General features: G+C 37.1%; 1 protein-coding gene across 5 annotated transcripts in view; it reads right to left on the bottom strand.

The window, feature by feature from the left end:
* The window catches only part of SUGCT (succinyl-CoA:glutarate-CoA transferase), a 440323-nt gene that overhangs the window by 343460 nt on the left and 71667 nt on the right, over nucleotides 1–25196 (bottom strand). For 4 of the 5 annotated variants that reach the window (XM_026674825.2, XM_087947682.1, XM_087947681.1 and 1 more), the window contains exons 7-8: nucleotides 15867–15958; nucleotides 10189–10332 (exon numbers count right to left, since the gene is read on the bottom strand). In XM_026674825.2, coding sequence (XP_026530610.1) covers nucleotides 10189–10332; nucleotides 15867–15958 — 236 coding nt within the window. Of the gene's footprint in view, nucleotides 1–10188; nucleotides 10333–15856; nucleotides 15959–25196 lie in introns of all 5 variants that reach the window. The other variant, XM_087947679.1, reaches the window with a different exon arrangement.

Genomic DNA, 25196 nt, shown 5'->3' with positions numbered 1-25196 from the left:
GACCACACCCTTAAAAACTGCATCCAATTTTGGTCACCACTCTATAAAAGAGATGTTCATACTCAGTCTAGAAAGAGTGCAGAGAACAGCAACAGAATAATTAGGGTATCGAGACTAAAACATATGAAGAACGTTGCAGGAACTGGGCTTTGGCTAGTCTAGTGAAGAGAAGGACCAGGGGGAGACATGATAGCAGTATTCCAATATTTGAGGGCTGCTACAGAGAGGAGAGGTTGCCAAGCTATTTTCCAAAGCACCTGAAGGCATAGACAAGGAAAAATGGATGGAAACTGAACAAGGAGAGATTTAACCTGAAAATCAGGAGAAAATTTCTGACTGTGAGAGCAAATCAACCAATGGCCTACTTTGCCTTCAAATTTGTGGGAGCTTCATTATTGAAGCCTTTCAAGAAGAAACTGGACTGCTATCTGCTCAGAAATGGTATAGTGCAGGGTCCTCAACCACCGGGCCGCGGACCGTCCCGTCCGGGTGGAGCACTCTGTACCGGGCCGCAGAGAAAGAAAAAATTTAAAAAAAATGGCGGCTTTCTTTCGGGCCCGTGAATGCTGCTGGGATCGGGATCAAGGACACAAATGAAAGAAGGGGAGGAGGAAGCAACCGAAGCCATGTCCTGCCTCTGGCTCAGCGGCTTCGTTTCCTCCCCGCTTCGTTCCTCCTCAGTCGCTTCTCGCGCTCCACCAGCCCAGGAAGAAACTGCTTCAAAGAAAGCTGGGGCAGATGGCTTTGAGTCCGTGCCAGCGTTCCTTTCGAACCATTTACCCCCACATTTTACCCTTGAAGACGCATTGTTCAGTCTCAGTGCCTCTGTTATTTGTTGTTCCGCTTTGCCTTCCTTCTTTTTCGAAGCTTTGAGCAGCTTCGGCTGAATAATAACTATTCGCCTCTTTTATCAAATGAAGCTGCCTGAAACGAAGAAGTGCAGGCAGGCAGGCAGAACAGAGCACTGTGGATTGAACCGCGTGGGCGGCGGGTGGTGTAAACTGGGCGCTCGGAGGAGCTGCGTGCGACAGGAAAAGCCACCACCACCACCCCGGCTTTGAAGCAGTTTCTTCCTGGGCTGGTGGAGCAGCGAGAGAGCGACTGAGAGAGGAACGAGGCAGACACCTGAGGGAGGGAGGGAGACAGCTGAGGGATGGAGCTGAGGGAGGCAGGGCCAAGGCGCTCCTTGATCCCAAGGTGAGCCATGCTGGCAGACGCTTGATTACTCCGACCAGGTACCAACATCAGATGTTACCTAGTCAGGTAATGAAACGCCTGTAAGCAAACCACCAAACTCGGATTCTTCCCCCCGCCCGCCCCTGAAAAAAAAGTGTTTGTGCTTGAAACTGGTCCCTGGCAAAAAAAGGTTGGGGACCACTGGTGTAGGGGTCTCCTGCTTGTGCGGGGGTTGGACCTGCAAGGGTGGGAGTCTCACCGGTTCATACCAGTTCTATAGAACCAGTTGTTATTAGAACCAGTAAAACAGACCCCTGGCTGGCCCCGCCTCTGCCGCCCTACGCTCCAAAAACTGGGTTTTTTTACTGCACAACATTTTTGCGCATGCCTGACAATCCTTGCCACATTCTCTCCCGCCTGCCCCTCCTTCATGACCTTAGTTATTTAGTTATTGCGCATGCACGACAGTGCGTGCATGCGCAACAATCGGGAATGGCATTCTCCCCTGCTGCCAGCCCCACCGGAGCAGTTCAGCCCAGTCAGCCATTATTGCGCATGCACATCACGCCGCATGCGCCGATAATTTCTGACTGCCTTCTCCCATGCCTGCCCCAACCCTACTTTAGCGCATGTGCACTACCTTCAAACATTTTCCGCCCGTGCCATCGCTCACACCAGCAGCAGCAGCAGCAGCCGAGCCAGCCATCGCTGCTTGCCTTCTGCCGCCTGCTGGGTGAGTGAGCCCTGGTCACCACTGCTGCTAGCCGCCCTTGCATGGTTGGCCTGCCTCCCAGGCCTGCCTGCCTGCTCACCTTGCCTAGACTGGCCTCCTGCAGCGGCTGATGTTAAAGAAAACACAAGCCCTGGGCATCGCTGCTGCCACCACTAGCCGCCTCGCCCACCCAGCCTGCCTCCCAGGCGCTGCCTTGCCTGGCTTCTGCCATCCCAGGCCTGCACCGCCTGCCTGCCTTGCCTGACCACCTGTCTGCCTTGTCCGGACTGCCTGCTTCACCCAGACTGCCACCCCCGCCCTCGAAGACGCAGATCGGTAAGTGCAACCTCCTCCAACCCGGTCACCTATCTGCTGCCACCAGCCCCGCCGAAAGCCGAACTCCCGGTCACCCACCACCCTCACCGACGCCCCTGCCTCACCCGGCACCATCTTCCCCACCCGCCTCCATTGTTGTTGCCTTGCCTTCCCACCATTGATTGGTGAGTAAGGAGGCAAAGGCAGCAAGCCCCACCAGATCACTATCACCTACCTCCTGGCACTGCCGCCAGCCCCAGTTGAGTGCTGACTCAGGCCATCTGCTGCCCCTCATCGATGCTGCTTGCCTACCCGGTGGCCAGCATCTTGGCTAGGCCAGCCAATTATCTTGGCTAGGCTGGCGCGATCTTTCCTCACCCACCAGCCCTTCCATTGCTGCCTTGCCTTCCCACCACCGATTGCGTGAGTGAGGAGGCAAGGCAGCAAGACTCCACCGGTCGCCTACCTTCTCCTGCCGCCACTGCTGCCACCAGCCTGGTCAAGTGCCAACACCTGGGCTGGCCACCCAGTTGTCCTAGCCGCAGCAAGCTTGAAGAAGAGTGAGGAGGACCCTGCTTTAGCTGGCTAGCCAAGAAATCGCCAGCCTCATTTTTGGTAAGTTACTTTATTATTTATTTATTTATTTATTTATTTATTTATTTATTTATTTATTTATTTATTTATTTATTTATTTATTATTTATTTAATTATTTAATTATTTATTTATTTATTTATTTATTATTATTTATTTATTTATTATTTATTATTTATTTATTATTTATTTATTTATTTATTTTTAGTATCTGTTTTGGTTTCTATCATAAAAACAAAACAGATACTAAATGAATAAATAAATACATAAATCAAAAATTATTTTACTATTCATCTTGATGTTTGTTTCTCCTTTGCTTTTTCCTATTAGGAAAAAGCAAAGCAGAAACAAGTATCAATATATAACAGCAATGTAACATTTGTTTCTATTTATGTATCCATGCAGGTTTTCAGTAGGTCTACTGTTTTATCATTCAAAAAAACAAAACCCATACATATAATAGGAAAAAGCAAAGGAGAAACAAACATCAAGATGAACAGTGAAAATAATTTTTATTTATAATTATTTATTTATATCTGTTTTGTTTTTATGATTAATAAAAACCAAAACAGATACTAAATAAATAAATAAATAATAAATACATACATACATACATACATACATACATACATACATACATACATACATAAAAAAGCAACTTACCAAAAATGAGACAGGCAACTGTTATATAACTGTTGTTATAGTGCTGTTGTTATACATTGATAGTTATGTTTCTCTGTAAATCAATATATAATAACAGCAATGCAATAAAAGCCTGCATGCATACATAAATGGATTTTTTTAAATAAAAGTTTTTTATTTTTTTAAGCATAAACAAAAAACATAAACCATCATTAGTTACAGTGTGTCGGTTGGTACAAATCACTTCAGCACAATCTCTGCAGTCTTTCCCTTCCAATTGTGCATTAATCCTTATATCATAAATCCACTATATATATTTATATTATTACTATTATTACTTACTAGACTTTTACTAATATTACATCATTTTATAGAAAATCACCACTTTTACTTAATCATACTTTATAATGTTCATAATAACCAATCTATTCTATAACAATATATCCTTATCACCTTATCTCTGTAATTCTATTATACTTATATTATAAAGTATTATAAAATATTTCATAATGAATTTTTTTGTTACACTGCTGTTACATATTGATACTTATGTTTCTGCTTTGCTTTTTCCTATTAGGAAAAATAAGTATCAATAAGTACAGCAGTGTAACAGAAAAATTATTTAAATTTCTTTTCTATTGCCTTATTTCTAATTCTGTTAATTATATCAACATGTTTATAATTATCAACCTTCTGTATTTAATTCATACATAGCAATGATCATTCTCCGCTTAATTTCTACCTCTTATCTCTATCCATTTCTGCACATTGTAATTTTTTAATTTCATTTTCATTTATGGGAATCTCTTCATTTTTCCACTGTTGTGCAAACATAATTCTAGCTGCTGTTAACACGTGTAAACATTAAATATATATTGTACTTCCTTTATTTATGTGGGTACCAACAAAAATATTTCTGGTTTTAAAATTTAAATCTATATGTTGCTTTACCATTTTTGCTAACCTTGACCCTACATCCTCTTGAATAGTTACATTAGCAGAGCCCAATACTGAATTCATATATTCCAGTTTTTTAAACTGAGGAATAAATTTCGGAAAAGAGTTCAGTATTGCTCTGTGAATGTGCCTATCAATTCCATTCTTAATCTAACTTCTCAGATAACTTTGTACTATTATTATTTTTTGTACTATATATATCTGCATAATGCTGTAAAAAGCTTCAGTACATTAAGCTGCATTCTAAAAAGGTTAAGTGACCAAACATGGCTTCCTGGCTTCTATCTCTCTGCTATAGAGAGAGCATTCCATTAGGGACTGTTGGTCCAGGTAAGTAGTCTTGGCTAGGAAAAAATTTGTGCCACTACTGGCATAAAATAACAAACTCCCTTGGTTTGTTAATAGTATTTCCATTTTAAGTGTTTCTTTTTCAATTAATGAATTGTAATTATGAAAATATCAGCCATTCTTTTATATACACAGTGCAACATCTTTTTATAGACTGTCATTTTCAAATCCACTTTCATTCTTGTCTGCTGAAACTTTTTCCTCTTCCACAACATCTTTTTAAACACTAACTAGCTATAGTGTCAGGACTCTTAAAAGTAACTGAATATTACTGATCTCTGTTCACCCGCTTTCTTCTCGCTTGCCACTGCCTTCACCACTCAACTTATAACAACAATCAAGTCCAAACCACTACGTTGTTGAATTTTTTTTTTGCAGCATATTACCAAGATGAAAAGACAAATGAGTTTGTCTGCTTTCTTCGGCAAGAAAACAAAAGGAGATCCAAAAGAGTCACAACCACAACCATTGGAGTCTGAGGATAGCGGTGCCAGCACATCATCCGCACCGTGACCAGAGGAAAGAGCCAGCACATTATCCACATCTCAACCAGAGGAAAGAGCCAGCACATTATCCACATCTCAACCAGAGGAAAGAGCCAACATATCATCCACATCTCAACCAGGGGAAAGCAGTGCAAGCACATCATCAGGTACTGGAAGAACTGAATCAGACATTGAAGGGAACCTTCCTGACTGCTGGACACTGCAGCAGTACAATAATTTTAGGGAAAAATACGATGGACTGGACATTTCACAGAAAAAAATAGGTTGAAAGTATTGCAGAAGATTTGAAATTTCGACCAAAGAAAAAAATGTCCACAGAGCTAAGGAGTGGAAGAATTACCAAATTAAAACATCAGGAAGGAGTAAAGAAATCCAACAAGCTTCCCTCAGAAAGAAATTGAAGGAACATTTCTCATCTAAGTCTCACAACATCTGTACAGAGAAGTTGAAACAATGTGAGCAGGATGTGATAAGTAAAGGACTGGAGAGGATGACTGAGAAATATCTGGGTAGTACATGTAGAGTGCTTACTACAGTGTATGTCTGGCACAAACGTGCAGACCATTTTCATATGTAGAAGATCTGATTGAATTACAAATAACAAATGGTTTAGATTTGGGACAAGGGTTGCATTCACGTAAAACTGCAGTTGCAATAGTAGATTTCATTGCAACAGACAATTTAAACATTTATTTAGCAAAATTATTGAGAGAAAACTTGCAAAATCTGTTTGATAATTAACAAAGCCTCAATAATATCTTCCAAAGTACAGTTCTTATACTGTACTTAAAAGTTGAGGATCCAGTTTTCTCACCAACAATTTTCCTTGAACTAGTAGAATTAGATAAACAAGATGCAGAGACAATATGTTGTTCAGTTATAGAAAGTTTGAATAAAGTTGGGTTTAATAGGAACTATCTGGAGAAACATTTAATTGGATTTTGCTCTGATGGAGCCAGTGTTATGCTTGGGAGAAAATCTGGGGTAAGCACTAGGATAGCCAAAGAGTTTCCAAATATTATAATATGGCACTGTTTAAACCATCGACTGCAACTTGTTTTAGATGATTCTATTAGGAAATAAAGCAAATCAATTATTTTCAAATTTTTATTGATAAATATATTCTATTTTCCATCAATCGAATAATCTGATTGAACTTAACAAAATTTCCGAACAACTTGAGATTGAAATTATAAAAATTGGTAGAGTTTTTGGACCAAGATGGGCTGCCCGTAGTTTAAGATCAACCCTAGCTGTGTGGCATGCTTATCCAGCACTACATCAATTTTTCTGTTCAATAAAAATACTCCAGTATGGCTGCCCATCTTGAAAACACGTATTTTCTCACTGATTTGGCCTTGATGGTTGATGTGCTAACTGAATTATCTCTTCTTTCTAATGCATTGCAAGCGAGAAACATAGACATTATAAAGGCTGAAAAACTTGCAGTAAGATCAATTAGATCATTTGAAATGCTTATATAGGAAAAGGGTGCATATGAAAAAAGGCTGATGAATTAATTACTTCAGAACCCTTTAAAAATATAAATTTTATACAAAATCATCGATTTGTGGGACTTCCTTGTGAAAAACTTATAGAAAGCAATGTAATTAATTTGAAGAAAAGATTGATGGATTGTGAACATTTAAAAACAGGCTGCCAATTTAAAGACACTGATCAATTAAAATTTCAAATTATTTGGAGCCACATTATTGGAACATTGAAGAAGTGGTGGTTCCATGGAGAGCAGCTGAAGGACAATTGGTTGCATTTGATCAAATTTTCAATTATGAAATCAATATTAATGATTATCGTGATTTCATAGAAAATGTACTAAAAGATCCGGAAAAATGTACAATTCCTTGCAGCATTAAAAAGGCTAGAGATATTATTAAAACTATTGCAGTCAGTTCAGCAGAGATGGAAAGGGGCTTCTCGCAGATGAACATAATACGTTCAGAGGGCAGAAGACGCCTTATAGTTTCCAATATTACAAACCTCCTGACCATCAGTCTAATTGGCTTACCTCTGCAAGAATGGGACCCTATTCCTATAGTAAATAAGTGGTTACGGGCACATCACACAGCTGATGATGCTTGTATTAAACACAAGAAAACTGTAACTCAGGACTCAGAAAAGCAATTTGTTAGTACTTTAAATAAGTTTTATTGTTTTCTGTAAAGTTTTGTTATGTAATAGTTTTTGTTTAATATTTTAAAATGTTGTAACAATATAGTTTTGTGTACCTTTTTTATTATTTAAGCATTAAAGACATGACATAATGAACTACCTTTTGTTTTGGTATATCTTTTTTAAAATACTTAGTTATTAGGGCAAAAAAGTGATGTTGAGTGGCCTCGCCCAGCCCTCTGCAGCCTTCCCCATAGCTCCTCGTACCTGCCTGGGCCTCGCCTTGCCCTCCCTGTAGCTCCTCATAGCTGCCCATGCCTTGCCTTGCCCTCCCCGTAGCTCCTCGTAGTTGCCTGGGCCTCGCCCAGCCCTCCTCGTAGCTGCCCGCGCCTCACACAGCCCTCCTCGTAGCTGCCCGTGCCTCGCCTTGCCCTCCCTATAGCTCTTCATAGCTGCCTGGGCTTCGCCTTGTCCTCTCCATAGCTCCTCATAGCTGCCTGGGCCTCGCCTTGTCCTCCTCGTATCTGCCCGGGCCTCACCTTGCCCTCTTCAGGGCTCCCAGCACTTGGAAACTGGCAAAAAACAGAAAACCTCAGTCACAAGACTGTGTGGGATGTTGTAACTGGTCATAAGTGTGTGTGCGTGAGTGTCTGTGTATGCATCACTGTCAAAACACCCAAAACAGGTCAACTAGCTCTGTGGACGTCAGTCGAAAATTAGAACACTTGCTAAGCAACTGGCCATTAAGCGAGGACCACTTATATTTGGTTTGCCAGTCACATGGCCACATCCACCCCAGTCACATGATCACCTAGCCACGCCCACCCATCACATGACCACCTAGCCATGCCCAGTCAACAAGCCACGGCCACCCAGTCACATGGCAACTAAGCCACACCCACAAATTAGGCCACGCCCACAGAACCTAAATTGAAATTATGTTAGCATATATTTTAGCATTCTAAAAATAGCAGCCATGTTGGGAAAATAACAAGGGATAGGAAGGAGTCAAACAATCCAAGGATGTCTGAGCTTAGTTGATTCATGAAAAGCTGACTAATGTCTGGAATAGAGCTTTTAAACAACAGGACTAAATAACAGGACTCTGAATTGCCTGCAATATTTTGGATTCTGTTTTTAGAATACTTTATTTGGTTTATATTTTAATATTAAGAAATACAGGTAATATTTGTGCTTTGTGCAAAGTTATAGATTGTTTTAATGGCCTAAGTGACTCTGTTTCATACATAATGTTTAAGCATAGACTACAGAATTTAGATTCATACTTTATGCTAAGCCAAAATGAAACAATGCCGTTTGTGAACATACTATAAATATCATACATTGTAGCTTTTCTTTTTAAAAGCATCCAACAGGATGTGCTCAGAAAACTAAAATGTTATATGTTGGAAATGCTATATGTCTATTTTGTCAATCAAATGCACATTGGCTTCTAAACTATAAAATATTACATTTATATTTTATTGCAGTTTCATAATATGTATAACCCAGAACATATTAGGAAGCAAGGCATTGTTTTTACTTGTTTTACTTCATTTTTAAAAAAAAAACATAATTTATGGATTAACATTTTTAATCCAAAATGCTCCTAATAGGTTACCTTTAACTTCACAAAATCAAAATGTGACAAGATTTTGGTGATCGCACCACATTTTTAAAACCCAAATCATGAGATTTTTTAAAAAGTTACTTTAATTTTCATTTTGGAAGATAAATCTATAGATTTATGACCACAAAGTAGTCTACTCTTATATAAATTTAGAAAAGGTATCAAATTGGATACAACATCTTTAAAATACAGGAATTTGTAAAAAGAAAAGGGACAGTTACACATGTATAACTGTCTATACTTAACATGTATAAGTATGTATAACATTCATAAATAAAGGCACTTGCTACCAGTTTCTTAGGAAAAGCTCCACTGGATTCAAAAATCTAAAAACTCAAAAAAACCTTAAAGTCCAGGATTAAGCCAGCTTTTTTCATATTTTTATCATAAATTATAAAAGCAAAAAAATATATAGGTAACTGGATGGGGGGAGAATATACACTAAACTTTTATACAAAGATTTCACAAGGCTGAGGTCACTATCCTCCTATTTTCAACTTTCCTGAATCTAAATGGCTTTTTTTGAGTTCAATTCAGACTTCTTACCACAACTGAAGATATCTGAATACTGTTATTATGAAGAGCAGACTTACAATCATTAGGACACAAATTCTCATATATGATCATTTGGGTAATATTATAAACATTTAGAAATGTTAATTCCATAAAGTCCTCAGTGCTATGGTGGCAACATTCTTCTTATTTGGACTGAAGAAATCAAGTAGTCCTCAATGAATGATCACCACTAGGACCAAAGCTTCTACCGCTAAGAGACATAGTCATCAAATGAATTGAGCTCAATCTTACAATTTTTTTTGCCATAGTCATAAATTGTATCACTAATTAAATGAATCACATGGTCATTAAGCTTCCCTCATCAACCATGCTCAATCAGAAGTTCCCTGGGAAGGTCACAAAAGGGGAGCCAAAATGTTGCAACTATCATGAAAACACATGCCAGTTGACAAGCTGGATATTTTGATCATGTGTGACAGTCATAAGTGTGAGGATCCATCATAAACCACTTTTTTCAGCACTGTTGTAACGTTAAACAATCATTCAACAAAAGGTCTTAAAAACTACCTATACATACAATAACCTTTAAGCTGATAGAAATTAATATGTGACAAAAACTATTCAAATATGTTTATTATTACTCAACCATTGAATAAATCTTTACCTGAGATGAAAGCAGATTGCAATCCAAGTGCATTCCTTTCCCTGTTTTATGTCGTTGAAGAAGTGCAGCCATAATTGCTCCATATGCATATAATCCTGTAGCAAGGTCAGTCATAGCTACTCCTGGCCTAACTGGCTCACCGCCCTAGAAAGAAAATATCAGGATGACAAAACTGATGTATCATATACCTGTCATTCCCAAAATGTTTTCTTCTTTAAGCTATAAATCAGACAATACTACTTAAATGATGCAACTGTAAAACTTCTTTAGAAGAGAGCTTCACATTCCATGATATGAGCAATTATATACATTTGCTAAATTAATTAATTAATTAAGCTAGCTGTTTAACCATTTCAGTAACTTAAAATAGTTGAAAAAGTCTGAAGCTATCTGAATAAACTACTGTATTATGAAGGGTAATTCTCAGTATGCATACACCAGCTGTTGAGATGGTATCTTTGTTTAGATAAACAATATCTGTTTAGGAAGAGAAATGCATGCATTATCTGATTCACATTTCAAGATTCCAGAAGCAACCATCAAAGTTATATAATATTCCTTCTCTGGCTGGATATTTGCAGGAAAAAAAATCATCTATATTTTTAGTCATTTTAGAATACAAATGAAAAGGATCAAGAAATATTAAACATGCATTCACTTCTGTTGCATTTGAAAAAGAATGTCTATTTCTGTACTCCAGAATTGTTTGTCTTCTGGGAACGGGGGAAGATACCTCTGCAAAAAATATTTTAAGATCAAAAGCCATAGTGGTGCAGTAAGAATGCAGTATTGCAGGCTAATTCTGCTGACTGATGATTGCCAGCAATTGGCAGTTCAAGGTTGACTCAACCTTCCATCCTTCCAAGGTTGGTAAAATGTGGACCCAAATTGTTGGGTGCAATATGTTGACTCTGTAAACTGTTTAGAGAGGGCTGTAAAGCACTATGAAGCGGTATATAAGTCTAAGTGCTACTGCTATTTATCAAATCTGTTACACTATGGATGTATAATTTCTTAATGTTAGTCATCCCAGAATATCTCAATTAATTGCAGAGGATAAACTGGACTAGAGGTGATATCACATTTTTGACTCATTGCTATTTGGGACTCTATGGTATTTTTTTCATTGGAAAGTATTGTAAAGTATAGATATCAGCACAGAAAACCATATTGTCTGGTTTCCCCATCCTTCATCAATCAGTCTGAGCATTCAACATGATGCTAAATCAGTTCATATGAAAAAATAAGAACCTGTTGTATGTGCCTCTTGACGTGTTGGACCAGAAATAAATATAAGGGGTCCATGGCTGATATCAACACTAAAATCTATCCAAAGATGCCAAGTGCTGTCATCAATCTCCAATCACAAGTATTATGCAAGGTTCAGCACAATTGCAAAAGTTTAGGGCTTTCTTGTCATATTCTCAAACTTCATTAAATTAATCAGTGATGTGCTTGGGAATATATTGATTTGAATAATAATGCTCTGCTTAAATTATCTGCAATTCATATTTCAGTAGGCTAGAAATAACATTCAAATCACATAGAATACTTTCTTCAATGGGATACTTGTAGGAAAAACCTCTTAAATCATAACTTGCTTATATGGGATAGCATATACCATCAAATAGAGTTTATAAACCCTATTTCTATAATGAGAAGATGTAAGATAGCAGAACAATGCAAAAAGAAAACCCAATAAGAAGGTATTGAATATATCTGCATGGTTTCAATCCTAAGAGTCAGTCCTACTGAAAATATGGATTACTTCTAAGCCAACAAATTGTTTCAAGATTCATTAGACATAAGAAGCATGAGATTAAACCAAATACATTGCAGAAAAGGCTGCCTGTATTTAATGTCATCATCTGACACCCAATTCATTATCTAGCATGTCAGTTCAGAAGCCAATTTCTTATTAATTTCAGCCCTGTCTGCTAATGAAACAGTCACTTAGGTTGATTGAAAATTGCTTCCAGCATTCAGGCACATTTGGGATACATTCCTGACTTATTCTAAAGGACCAAATGTCAGACAAAAAATCTGCTTCAGTTATAGTGGCTATAATAATTAAGCAAAATTAATAAGCCATTAAAATGATACTATATAAATATCTGAAACCACATAAATTAATACTGAATTAATGACTGAATTATAATAATCTTATGTAATAGAATTATACTTCTGTAACTTTAAGAAATTTAAAAATTGGAGTGGGGGAGTAGAACAGATTTAGATACTGTTAGTAATTTTGCCTTGGATTTATTCTGTATATGTGCCACCATTTTTCTTACTCAGGCAATATAGGTCCTACTGCTTTGGCTTTAATCTTTATTCAAATGTGTATCAAAGCTTTGCAAGCAAACAAATAACTAAATGAAATGACATGTGCAATATATACACATACATATCCATCACATCATTCCTTTAACAGTAAGCAATATTATGCAAAGCACAGAAATGGAGTAAAAGTCAACCGAAGAAATTAAAGGCATCAGATAATAAAAGGAAGCATATCTAAAACTACTTTTCACCTATACCAGTGATGGGTAACCTTTTTGGGCTCCTGTGCTTGCACACATGCACTCACATGCCAGCACCCAAAGGCAATGTGCATGGGGCCCCCCACGCCCCCTGCACATGCGTGTGTAATCCCCCCAGCCGCCCCCTTACGTGCACTGCGCATGCGTGGGCCTCCCAACTGATTTTTCAGCCCATTTGAGGCCTTTTTCGGCCTCCCAGAGGCTCGAGGGAAGCCTCTGCAGCCTTTGGAAGCTGAAAAATGGGCCTGTTTTGTCACTTCCAGTATTTCCGGAAATACCAGAAATGACGAAATGGGCCTGTTTTTCAGCCTCCAAAGCCTGCAGAGGCTTCCCTCAAGCCTCTGGGAGGCACATGCGCTGTGAAGTAAGTTTGGCTGAGGCTCACGTGCCCACACAAATGGCTCTGCATGCCACCTGTGGCATGTGTGCCATAGGTTCACCATCATGGACCTATACCATTAACTAAAATTTCTGTCATTGGAAATAGCTTCCATATACACATCCATATACTGTTTCATTTTTTTTTCTTTTGTAAACTTCTCACTTTTATTTCCAACGATCCTTTAACTCCATCCAATCACAACATTCTTCATTTTCCCCTTCCTTCCAATACATTAACTGTAAATTGATATATTTCTATATGAGAATATTCATTATTCAAGTATTATTCACTATTTCTCTCAAACTTTCCTTATAAACAATCAAAATTATAATTCTTCTACCAAGTGTAAAGAAGAATAAACTTATCCTTTAATTGTGTATGTGAAACAAATTTATTTCTAAATACCAGTCATGTTCTCATTTATTCTTGAAAGTCTGAATGATTCAGTTACTTGTTTGGTAATATCATCTCATTCCCACTCATCCATTCATGTCATCAGCTGACTAGAGGTAGTTCTATGTTAATTATTGCCTTGTTCAGCTTCTATTGAAATTTACAATGTTCCTGAAAAAGTAGATTTACAATTAGTATTCAAACTTCTGGCCATTGCAATGGGGACCTTGCCCCCGTAGTCACATGATCACAAATAACAGATAATCAATTGGAAGGGACCTTGAAAGTCATCTAGTCCAACCCCCTGCCCAAGCGGGAGACCCTACACCATTTCTGATAAATGACAGTCCAATCTCTTCTTGAAAGTCTCAAGTGATGACGCTCCCACAACTTCCGAGGGCAAGCTTTTCTATTAGTTTATTGTTCTCACAATTTGGGCCCTTGACAATCAATATGCATTTACAATGGTCACAGGATCCCATGTTACATGATAATTATTTGTCACCTTCACAGTTGGCTTCCAACAAAGGAAGTCAATGGAAAGCTGACACAAACTCACAAATTGTGTTATATGATGTCATGCTTAAGAATTGCAGGTGATTCATTGTATGTCAGGCATATTCACATGTTTTTCCCTAACAAAGGTTGCCAGTGCAAATTTCAATCATTACATGAGCAGTAACTACAGGTGAAACTCAAAAAATTAGAATATCGTGCAAAAGTTCATTTATTTCAGTAATGCAACTTAAAAGATGAAACCAATATATGAGATAGACTCATTACAATGCAAAGCAAGATAAAATTGGAGAAAAAGTATTTTGAAGACCTTAACAAAATAATACTAAAATACATTTGGCAAGGGAAAAAAGCAAGAATCAACTTAAAAATGTTACAGGATGCTAGAACGAGAGGAGGGTTTGGATTACCTAACTGGGAATTATATTATAGGCTTAACATGGATGAAAGAATGGATTGTACCGAGGAATACAAGGTTATTGACTCTGGAGGAGCATGATTTACAATTGGGTTGGCATGCCTTTTTATGGTATGGGAAAAATAAGATACATGATTACTTTCAAAGGCAGTAAATAAGAAATGCATTATTATTAGCATGGGAGAAAATTAGAGAACAAACTACTTAAAGATACCAGTCTGGCTTTTGACAATGGAAGCACTTATTCATCAAAATATTATCAATATGGGAAATATTCTTAGATATAAAGATATTTTGAATGAAAAGGGTGAGCTCAAAACTAAACAAGAATTAAAAGAGAAAGGGGTTGATATGGTTTGGTATTCATGTATGCAAATACAATCTAGGTATGAAAAAGATGCTAAACTAGATGGTTTTTATAAAGAGTTGACAGAACTGGATAAGGTATTAACAGGAACAGAAGAAAAACCTATTTAAAAAATTGTATAGTTATCTATTGGGAATTAAAATGGAAGAACAGGTGAAAGAGACAATGATAGCATGGGCAAAATTTTTTTGATTATGCCATAGAATTAGACAAATGGCAGAAATGGTGGGAGAGAAATTATAAATTAACAATGTCAACTGCTTATAAAGAAAATCTATATAAGATGTTCTATAGATGGCACTTCACACCAGCAAGACTGGCAAAGATGTTTAAAGATAAATCAGCTAAATGTTGGAAATATCATCAGGCAGGAGGTTTCATGCTGGTCAGCCCTGCAAATTCTCAAGCCTCTAGGTTCACCTAACTATTGTGGAGGTCGTTTAATGAACTGAAGCAAGCAGCAAACATGATCTTCATTGATTTAATGACCTGATTTATTCACTTAATAAAATGTGATTTAAAATATCATAAAAATGAGTCCATGTGATGACAGTTTTGACATACAACCCTAATGGGCATACTGCATTAGGGCTGTACCTTAAGGACTATACCTGTATTTAAAAATGTACTATTTTTACTGTCTCATGTTCTTATTTGCTGATAACTTTATTTTTCTTCTGTTAGAAATAGGTAGTGAATATACTGTATGCTGTCATAAATTAATTCAAACTGGCTAACAAATATAGTTTGCTCTATATGTGGAGAAAATTCAGGAATCAAATGATTATACGAACAAGTTGGCAATAATTCGTATGGCTAACAAAGCATTTTTTCTTAGTAGCAAAATCTTACAGATTGTTGATAATCTGAAAGCAATTCAATAATGACAACTTCTCATGTAATTGAAACTAGCTAATATATAAGCTTGTACTTATATATTTCTGCTGATTTTTATTTCCTAACTTTATTAATTCTGCTCATTATTACATGCCTTATCATATGTGCCAGTGAAGTTTTCAGTTTTAACAGCAGGATTTTATTTTACTTACAGAAACATACCTCAGGCCCTGTGACATGCAAGAGTCCAGAAACAGCAGCTGCAACTGAGTCATAACCTGCTTGTTGAAATTTTGGACCAGTCTGACCATAGCCTTAAAAAATACAAAACAAAAAACAAAAATGAGAAAACGTAAACATACTAGCAGCTAACTCTGTTGCAACTAAATAGAAGCATTGTTCTAACTCACTTACAAACTGCAGGTGATTTATGTGATTTATATGACTCTTCTGGTGAGCCAACAACTTGGGGAGCATCATTGGAAAAATAGTCCTTTTGGAATTTACTTCTCAAACATACAATAAGTTGTGCCTTTCATTTCTTAATCAATTTATGAGACTATTATCTTTATTAGCCTTCTTTAATCATAACCGGTTTCTCTTTTTTGAAGCTCTGTGCCATTTTTGAGATTTCTTTATTGTTAAAGGAAACAATAATTTTTTTCTTAATTTTGTTGGAGAAGTGTAAAGATAAAATATAGCAATTTGATTTTATTATCTTCATAATGTGTAGCTCTGGGTTGCTTTGTTGTGGATGGTTGAAATCCCTGATTTTTATGAACTCTGGCAAGAAAAATAATAATTAAATAAAATATATATTTGACCACTAGAGAGAGCTATGAAGATGCTTAAACCTGAGCTTAAGTTTATTATTAGGAAAGCCTTTGAAAAGTCTCTACAGAAAATAACTGATTTTGTAAATCAAATTTTACTAAACATATAGATGATATAAAAAAGCAAGAGGTGCAATTAGACAAAAGACAAAAAGGGCAAGTATAAAAAGTGGAAAAAGGGGCACATAACTAAGGTAGAATATCAGCAAATAGCTCGAGCCTGCAAAGATGGAGTGAGGAAAGCTAAAGCTCAAAATGAACCAAGTTTTGTGACAAAAGTAAAATATCACCCCCAAAAAAGCTTTTTTCAACATTTTAAAAACAAGAAAAAAGTCAGGAAACAATTGGTCCATTAGTGGGAGAACAAAAAAGTGACAAACAATAGGGAGTAAGCAGATCTGCTAACTTGTTTTTTGCACCCATCCGTAAATAAAAGGGAAAAAAAACAGTCAAACCTATCAAAAATAGTACCATAAAAAACAGATTAGGAATACAAGTTAAAATAGGAAAGAAAATGGTAAGTGGGCACCTGCCCATCATAGACAAGTTCAAATCACAAAGACCAAATGGATTACAACCTAAGGTTCTGCCACAACTGGCAGGTGTGATTTCAAAATCATTGAACTATATCTTTCAAAGATCCTGGAGCACCGGAACATTACTAGAGGACTGGAAAAGAGCTGATAGTTCCCATCTTCAAAAAAAAAAAAAAAAAAGCAAAAAACAATACGTCCAGGAAACTACAGACTATCAGCCTGACCTGAATACCTGGGAAAATTCTGGAAAAGATTATCAAACAACAAATTAACGAACACATAGAGGTAACCTGCAAATTAGCAAACACATAGAGGTAATCCAAAAGCACACATGGGTTTGTCAAAAAAGATCATGCCAGACAAATCTTATTGCATTCTTTGATAAAGTGTCAAAATTAGTGGAGCAGAGGAATGCTGTGGATATAATTTACTTGGTCTTCAGTAAGGCATTTGATAAAGTGGACCACAACCTACTACTTGATGAGATAGAAAAATGTTGGTTAGACAGCATCAACACCAGATGGTTTCATAACTGGCTGACCAACTGCACTCAGTGTATAGTCCTCAATGGAACTGCATCTACATGGAGGGAGATATGCGGTGGGGTACCCCAAAGCTCTGCTTTAGGCCCAGTACTCTTTGACATCTTTATCAATGATTGAGACAAGCAGATAGATGGGAAACTCATCAAATTTGCAGGCAACACCTGGCAGAAATAGCAGCTAACAGACAGGAATAGCAGTTAACAGACTGCTATTTATTTGCAGGAATAGCAGAAGTGCTATTCCTGCAAAGAACTGCTAATTGCAGGAATAGCAGTTAATAGACTTGAACATTGGGCGCTATCTAACAAAATGAAATTCAATGGTGAAAAAAGTAAGGTTCTACATTTAGGCAAGAAAAACCAAACACACAGATACAATATAGGTGGTACTTCGCTCAATAGTAAGTAGTAACTGCAATCGGCATCTTGAAGTGGACAATCATTTAAATATGAGCAGCATTATGCAGCAGCTGCTAAAAAACCCAACACAGTTTTAGGCTGTATTAACAGAGGGATAAAATCAAGATCATGTGAAGTATTAAATACTGCTTTAAGGCCAAACTTAGAATACTGCATCCAGTTTTGGTCACCACAATGTAAAGATATTGAGACTCTAGAAAGAGTGCAGAACAGAGAAACAAAGTCTGGACGCTAAAACATATAAAGAATGGTTGCTGGAATAGGGTATGTCTAGTTTAATGAAAAGAAGGACTAGGAGTAACATGATAGCAGTGTTCCAATATCTCAGGGGCTGCCACAAAGAAGAGGGAGTCAAGCTATTCTCCAAAACACCTGAGGGTAGGACAAGAAGCAATGGATGGAAATTAATCAAGAAGAGAAGCAATCTAGACCTAAAGAAAATTCCTGACAATTAGAACAATTAATCAGTGGAACAACTTACCTCCAAAAGTTGTGAATGCCCCACTGGAAGTTTTTAGGAAGAGATTGGGCAACCATTTGTCTGAAATGGTATAGGGTTTCCTGCCTAAGCAAGGGGATGGACAAGAAGACCTCCAATGTCCCTTACAACTTTGTTATTCTAATTAGTTATTCTAATTATGTATAGAAAATTATGAACCCACAAAGACAACTTTACAAATATTTCACAAACAACTCAGTGCAATACAAAACTGACACCAACTTGTATTATGATGATAGTTTGAACAGAACCCTCTTACTACAACTGAAACAAGAATTGCAAATAAATTCACAACTCTTAAAGATGTCAAGTTTGGGACTTTTTCTTCATGATACTAACAACATTGAAAATTCTTTGAGAAAAAGAAATCTGATTGACATCTCAGAAAAGAAGGTTTTATTCTATATGGAAGAACTCCAAGTTAATCTATAATGTTTAATAAAACAACTTTGGTAAATGTTTGTTTTCTATTTTTTTATATAATGATTTGTTTAAAAAAATAAATTTATTTTTACAAACATTCCATCTTTCATTTAAACAGTGTGTCATCTGGATACAAATATCTTGTGCAATATCATGCCCCTGATAAGAGACTGACTCTGAGGGAGGGGAGGAACAGCCCACAGGGAATGGAAGGAGGCTGGGGAGGGGCAGAGTCCAGCTGAGCAGTCAGAGAAGGACCCAGGCCCATCCCCTATTCATCCTAGGGCACGCCGGGAGAAGAGGATAAGGGAGAGACATGATCTACTCGGGAGGAGAGGGCCTTGATCCTCTTCATGGGCTGCAGGTATGAGAACTGCATAAGAGTTTGGACCTGCATTCTAGAAAACACTGGAGACAAAGCGTGTTTTATTTTGGTTTGAGGTTATCTTGGTTGGCATCCTTCCAACAGACTGTGCCTTGTTATCTCCTTGAATTTGGTAAATACTTCTCCTATTCCGTTGTGGAAATTTCATCATTGTAGTTTGTTTGGTTTTTATTTTCACCTCTATCTGCTCATTAAATTCGGACTGTACTGCTTTCTTTTGAAGACTATTTTTGAGTACGTTTTATCTCCAACTGAGAATTATTGAACAGTGGGGTCAAGTTGGAGACATTAAAGGACATTTATTCACATTTTAGATTTTGTTATGTTTATGTTACACTCTGGGTCATCACATGCAATAACATTTATAATTAATACAAATTCCTTACCGTTAACAACAATAATTACATTCTTATTTTAAACTACGATACATGATATATCTTATCATTGTAACCATCCCCTTCCTTCCCCTCTATATTCATTATATATGTCTGTGTGTGTGTGTGTGTGTGTGTGTGTGTGTGTGTATGTGTGTATGTATGTATGTATGTATGTATGTATGTATATATATATATAAATTCTATATTCATATATTTAATTTCTAACTCCCCTTTTTCTTTTCCAATCATTCATAAAATAACTCCTATATCATATAATATTCAGTTTGTGCTTTTTCTTTAATTCCCAGTGTGAATCTGTTCATTTCTGCACATTCTAATATTTTCCTGATCACATTCACTTCTGTCGGAATCTTTTCACTTTTTCAGGTTTGAGCAAATACTATTCTAGTTGCAGTTAATACATGAATAATTAAATATGTCTTTTCTTTGCTATAGCTTTCTTTATATAATGATTAATTCCCAAAGTTTGTAAAATATTATTGAAAACCAATTTGAAAATATGAATGATTATTACTTTTAAAGAGAAGAAAAATATTTTATTCTACGAGTATAAATTGAGGGAGAGATTTACATTTAATGAACTAATTGTAGTTAGCTGGATTTTTAATTGTGTGATATATATAATTGAAAGAAAGCTTTAATATAGTTTTGTGTTTTAGGTTTTGGGTTTGCAAAGTGGGTTGGAAAACAGTTTTTTCTTTTATACATAATGCTTGAGTATTTTTTAAAATTTGTATAGTATTATTGAAAGTGAATTTTAAAGTATGTATAAGAGTAAGTAAAAAAAACAAAGTATTAGAACTTATTGATTTTAGAAATGTTTTTAAAGAAAATTTAGAAAAAGTTTTTTTTTCTTTTTAGGGTTAAAAAAATAGCAAATATAGTGAACTTTACTAATATAAATTATGATAATTATAAAAATCAGTGAATAAATAGGAATATATATTTCCCACCGCAAGGAAAAGTAGAGATTGTTAAATCAATTCTTTTATCCAAATATAATATATTTAATTATAATATATATAATTAAATATAATATATTAAATATAATATAATATAATAATATTATATTAAATATAATATAATATAATAATATATGAGAGGGAACCCATGGCGGCGCCCAACTAGGAAGGTGAGGCTCTCTCTCCTGGAGCACTATCACCCTTTAAAGCCACCGCCTGCACCAGAAATCACCTTCAAAGCTACCACCTGAGCCAGAAACCGTGAGTAAACTGGAGCCCACCCCAAAAAATAAAAATAAAAACGCTGGATTCCAAGCCCTGAGCCCTTATCAAGCCAGCGGAGCTCCTGCTAGCAGGAGCGCTGAATTCCAAAAACATAACAACACTGAATTCCAGAGCCCTCCCCAGAGAAGCAGAGCTCCTTCCCTCGATCCCTATTAACCACACCGGTGGAACTCAAGCGAGCTGGAGCCAGTGGAGCACAAACAACGCACCTTCATTTAAATCCCACACACAGCTAATCGGAGAATCTTCCACGCCAGACAACGTGTCCCATTTCAAATCCCCAGACAAGTTTCCCGGAGCCAGTGGATAGCTGGCAGGGACAAACAAAGAGGAGGAGAGAGAGACAAAGACTTGAGGAGAAGCGGAGAGAGATAAGAGCCTGGACGAGCTGTAATTTATGAGTGTGTGATTCGGACACTTACAGAGAGACTGATTTTGAGCCATTCAATGAGCTGTGACTGGTGGGCAGTGTGATTTTAAGCTGCAGAGAAAGAGACGGAACTGACAGAGGGTGTGATTCTGAACGGCTGTTAATTATGGAGAACTGAGGTCCATTAAATCACCAAAATCAATCACTTTGAAGCCATTTCAAACAATAAGAAACCACATGCCTTCCACATCTACCTCACCAAGATCAATCCTAGTAGAAAATCACTCCAATTCCTGCAGTGGAATTTTCCTTGGAAAGTCGAACTCTAAGAAGGAAAATAGCTGCGATTAACTCTGGCATTACTACCAGATTTAGTTGGAAGTAAATGACAAATCGGATAAGTAAACCCAAGCCACGTGACTGTATTTTCTCCTACTACTCAATTTGAACAGCTTAGGAAAGTTTTTCACTGTTTCAAAAACCCTTTGAGCATCGTATTACAGTCTTGTTTACAGAGTAATAGCAATCTACTATTACAAAGAGCAACAATTTCCTCTCAGTCAACAACAGCATTAACCCTTTCCTTGCAGACTCTTAATACTAGCTCATTACTTTAATCAAACACTGATTAACTCAATACCTCAAAACTTACAACTTTTCTACCTCATCACCTATATCTACGGTTAGATAATCAATTTCTATAAAATATTTTATTAATGGTTCAATTGATTTATGGTCCTAATTGATTAGTGTGACTAGAGTGTTTAGTGCAAATAGTGTTATTACTGACTAGTTGAAAAGATCAATATGCATGTAATTTTAATCGAATAGTAAAATCAATGATTTAGTGAATTTAAATGAACAGTGTGATTAATGATTAGTGTAATTAATTGATTAGTGTTTAGAATATTTAATTGATTAGGCTGATTGTTGCCCAGAAATATTATCTGACTAGAGAGATTACTGCAATTGATGATTGATTGGTGTGATATTGTTCCATTAATTAATTTAATCAACGTACCATCTTAACAAACCTACCATGACAAGAAAAAAATCCTATGCCAAAGCACTACCTACAGAGAACATAATCCCCACCAATGATCCACAAGACTCCTGCACATGCCTTAAATGCTACAAAAATCTAAAGGATAATGAAAACTCCATCAAATGTTCTCTGTGTAAGAAATACACTCATCATGACTGCTTGGGATTAACCGAGCAATTTATTCAATACCTGGAATCATCCAATGAGTTTCTATATTACTGCAATTCATGCAAACCCAAACTGGATCTGTTGGAAAGAATTGATACCATTGAAACCATAGTAGCATCCCTGGACGCATGCAAACCCAAACTGGATCTGTTGGAAAGAATTGATACCATTGAAACCATAGTAGCATCCCTGGACACCATAAAAGAAAGAATATCCAACCTTGAAAAAAAGAAACAACGCAAAAACTTGAACTTCCAATAGCTACAAACCACATCTCTACCCAACAACCACAACCCAATCCAAAATCCAATCCACAAATAAACACAACCCAGACAAATATTGATATCCCAATCCTCATCAGAGAAGCTGTTGAGCGTGAACGGAAACGTCCAAACGCCATCTTATTTGGTCTAGAGGTCACCAATAACAATGATGACATCACAACTGTCCGAAACATCATCAGGGATTATCAAGCATCAACCATCTCCGCTGATGAAATACTTGACATTTCACGCATTGGCCGAGAGCTCAATAACAGTGACGGCTCTGTAGCCCCACGCCTGTGCAGAGTCATTTGCAAAAATGAAACAAGCAAACGTAAATTCATTTATACTATAAACTCACTCGCCAAAACCAACACCAACCATAAGAACCTCCGTTGCCGCCCTGACCTAACCATACAGCAACGTGCCCGCTCCCGTGTACTCCGCATTGAACTCAAAAACCGTCTAGACAATGGAGAGAAGGACCTGTACATTGACTACCATGCTGACTGTATCAAAAGTAAGCCACGCAACCCAATACTCAGCTTTTACCCTCAACCACAACCCTACCTCAACCGATCCACCATCACCCAAGACTAGGCACGCACGCCCCAACTACCTCAATTCCAACTACTGCCGGCCTTAAATGCAAACTACTCAATGCAAGAAGCCTCGTGAATAAAATACCTGAATTTCTCATCCTCCTAAATATGGCTAACTTTGACATTATATTTGTCTGTGAAACATGGCTCAATGCATCTCTCCCGACTCCATTACCACAGTAAGAGACTATCATGTTTACCGATCAGATCGTGAAAATCGTCGAGGAGGTGGTGTTGCTATCTTCTATAAAAATCCTTACATCTAAAAACATCCAAGTTACCCAGGAGCTTGCTCTTCCTGAGACCATCATCTGTGAACTATCCTTAAATATCACAATTCGATTCTTACTATGTTACAGAGCACCTGATTATGACATCGAACATGTAAACAAGCTAAATACATTACTAACATGGGCTGCATCCTGCCCATACCCTTTTATCTTTCTTGGTGATTTCAATCTACCTCATATTGACTGGACCCTAAATGATTGTACAACTGAAATCTATACACACAACCTTCTACAATGCTACTACAAATCTGGGACTGGAACAACTAGTAACCAACAACACTAGACTAAACAACTGCCTCGATCTCATCTTCTGCAATAGTTTGAATTTAATTTACGGAATACAAACTAAAGAACCCTTTTCCAGTAGCGACCACAATATGATTGACTTTTGTCTCAACATGCGTCCACACAAAAATCACCACAATGATGTAATTCCCAATTGTAACTTCAAAAAGGCAACTATGATCTTATAGACAACGATCTCTCATCCCTTGATTGGCAATCTCTATTCACTGGATGCAATACTGTTGAAGACCATTACAACATATTTTTACTTGAAGTCAAAAGAGTCATCAAACTATATGTACCAACAACAACTCCCAAAACAAAACAAAAAAGCAGATTACCCATATCAATAAGGAAACTTCAATCCAAAAAGAGATCACTCTGGCGGAAAAACAAATCTGGTCACGTTGCCAATTTCAAAAACCGATACAAAAATTTATGCCACCAGATAAAGACCGAATGCACCAATTATCACATTAAACAAGAGGAAAACCTTCTAAGCACCAATTCCACCCGTGCTTTTTACAATTTTGTAAACAACAAACTAAAAGACTCAAGGTCCATCCCTCCCTTGATAGGACCTGATGGTAAAGACTGCAACGACGACATCATTAAAGCCAACATCTTTAACACATTCTTGGCTCAGTATTTGTAAACAGCAATGGATCATGCCCAGTATTTCCTAGCCGTACCACAGATAACAACAATGATCTAATACATATCGATTTCACAGAAGACAATGTTGAAAAAGCACTACGCAACCTAAAACCATCTCTATCTATTGGACCGGATGGAATATGTGCCTACTTCTTAAGAAAGCTATCCACTGCCATAGCCAAACCTCTAAGCATAATCTTTGAAAAATCTTTCAGAACCAGCTCCTTGCCTAACCTATGGTCACAAGCCACAGTCATCCCCATCTTCAAAAAGGGAGACCCAAGCCTAGTTGAAAATTACAGGCCAATCTCCTTATGCTACGTCACCTGTAAAGTCATGGAATCAATTATTAACCAATCCATCATCCTTCACTTAGAGACAAATAACCTACTCTCCAATAAACAATTTGGTTTCAGAAAAAAACTATCCTGTAATCTGCAACTCTTACACTGCAAAAACATATGGACGACACAACTCGACCAGGGCAAAGCAATAGATGCAATCTACATAGACTTCTGTAAAGCCTTTGATTCAGTGGTACACGACAAACTACTCCTAAAAATAAAATCCTATGGTATCTCTGGACA

The sequence above is a fragment of the Notechis scutatus genome, chromosome Z (assembly GCF_049901735.1).
Source record: "Notechis scutatus isolate UNSWTSFEM ecotype Mainland chromosome Z, rNotScu1.2, whole genome shotgun sequence".
Classification (NCBI taxonomy): Eukaryota; Metazoa; Chordata; class Lepidosauria; order Squamata; family Elapidae; genus Notechis; species Notechis scutatus.
The sequence above is the reverse complement of the archived record's forward strand: the minus strand, read 5'-3'. Positions and strand labels throughout refer to the sequence as shown.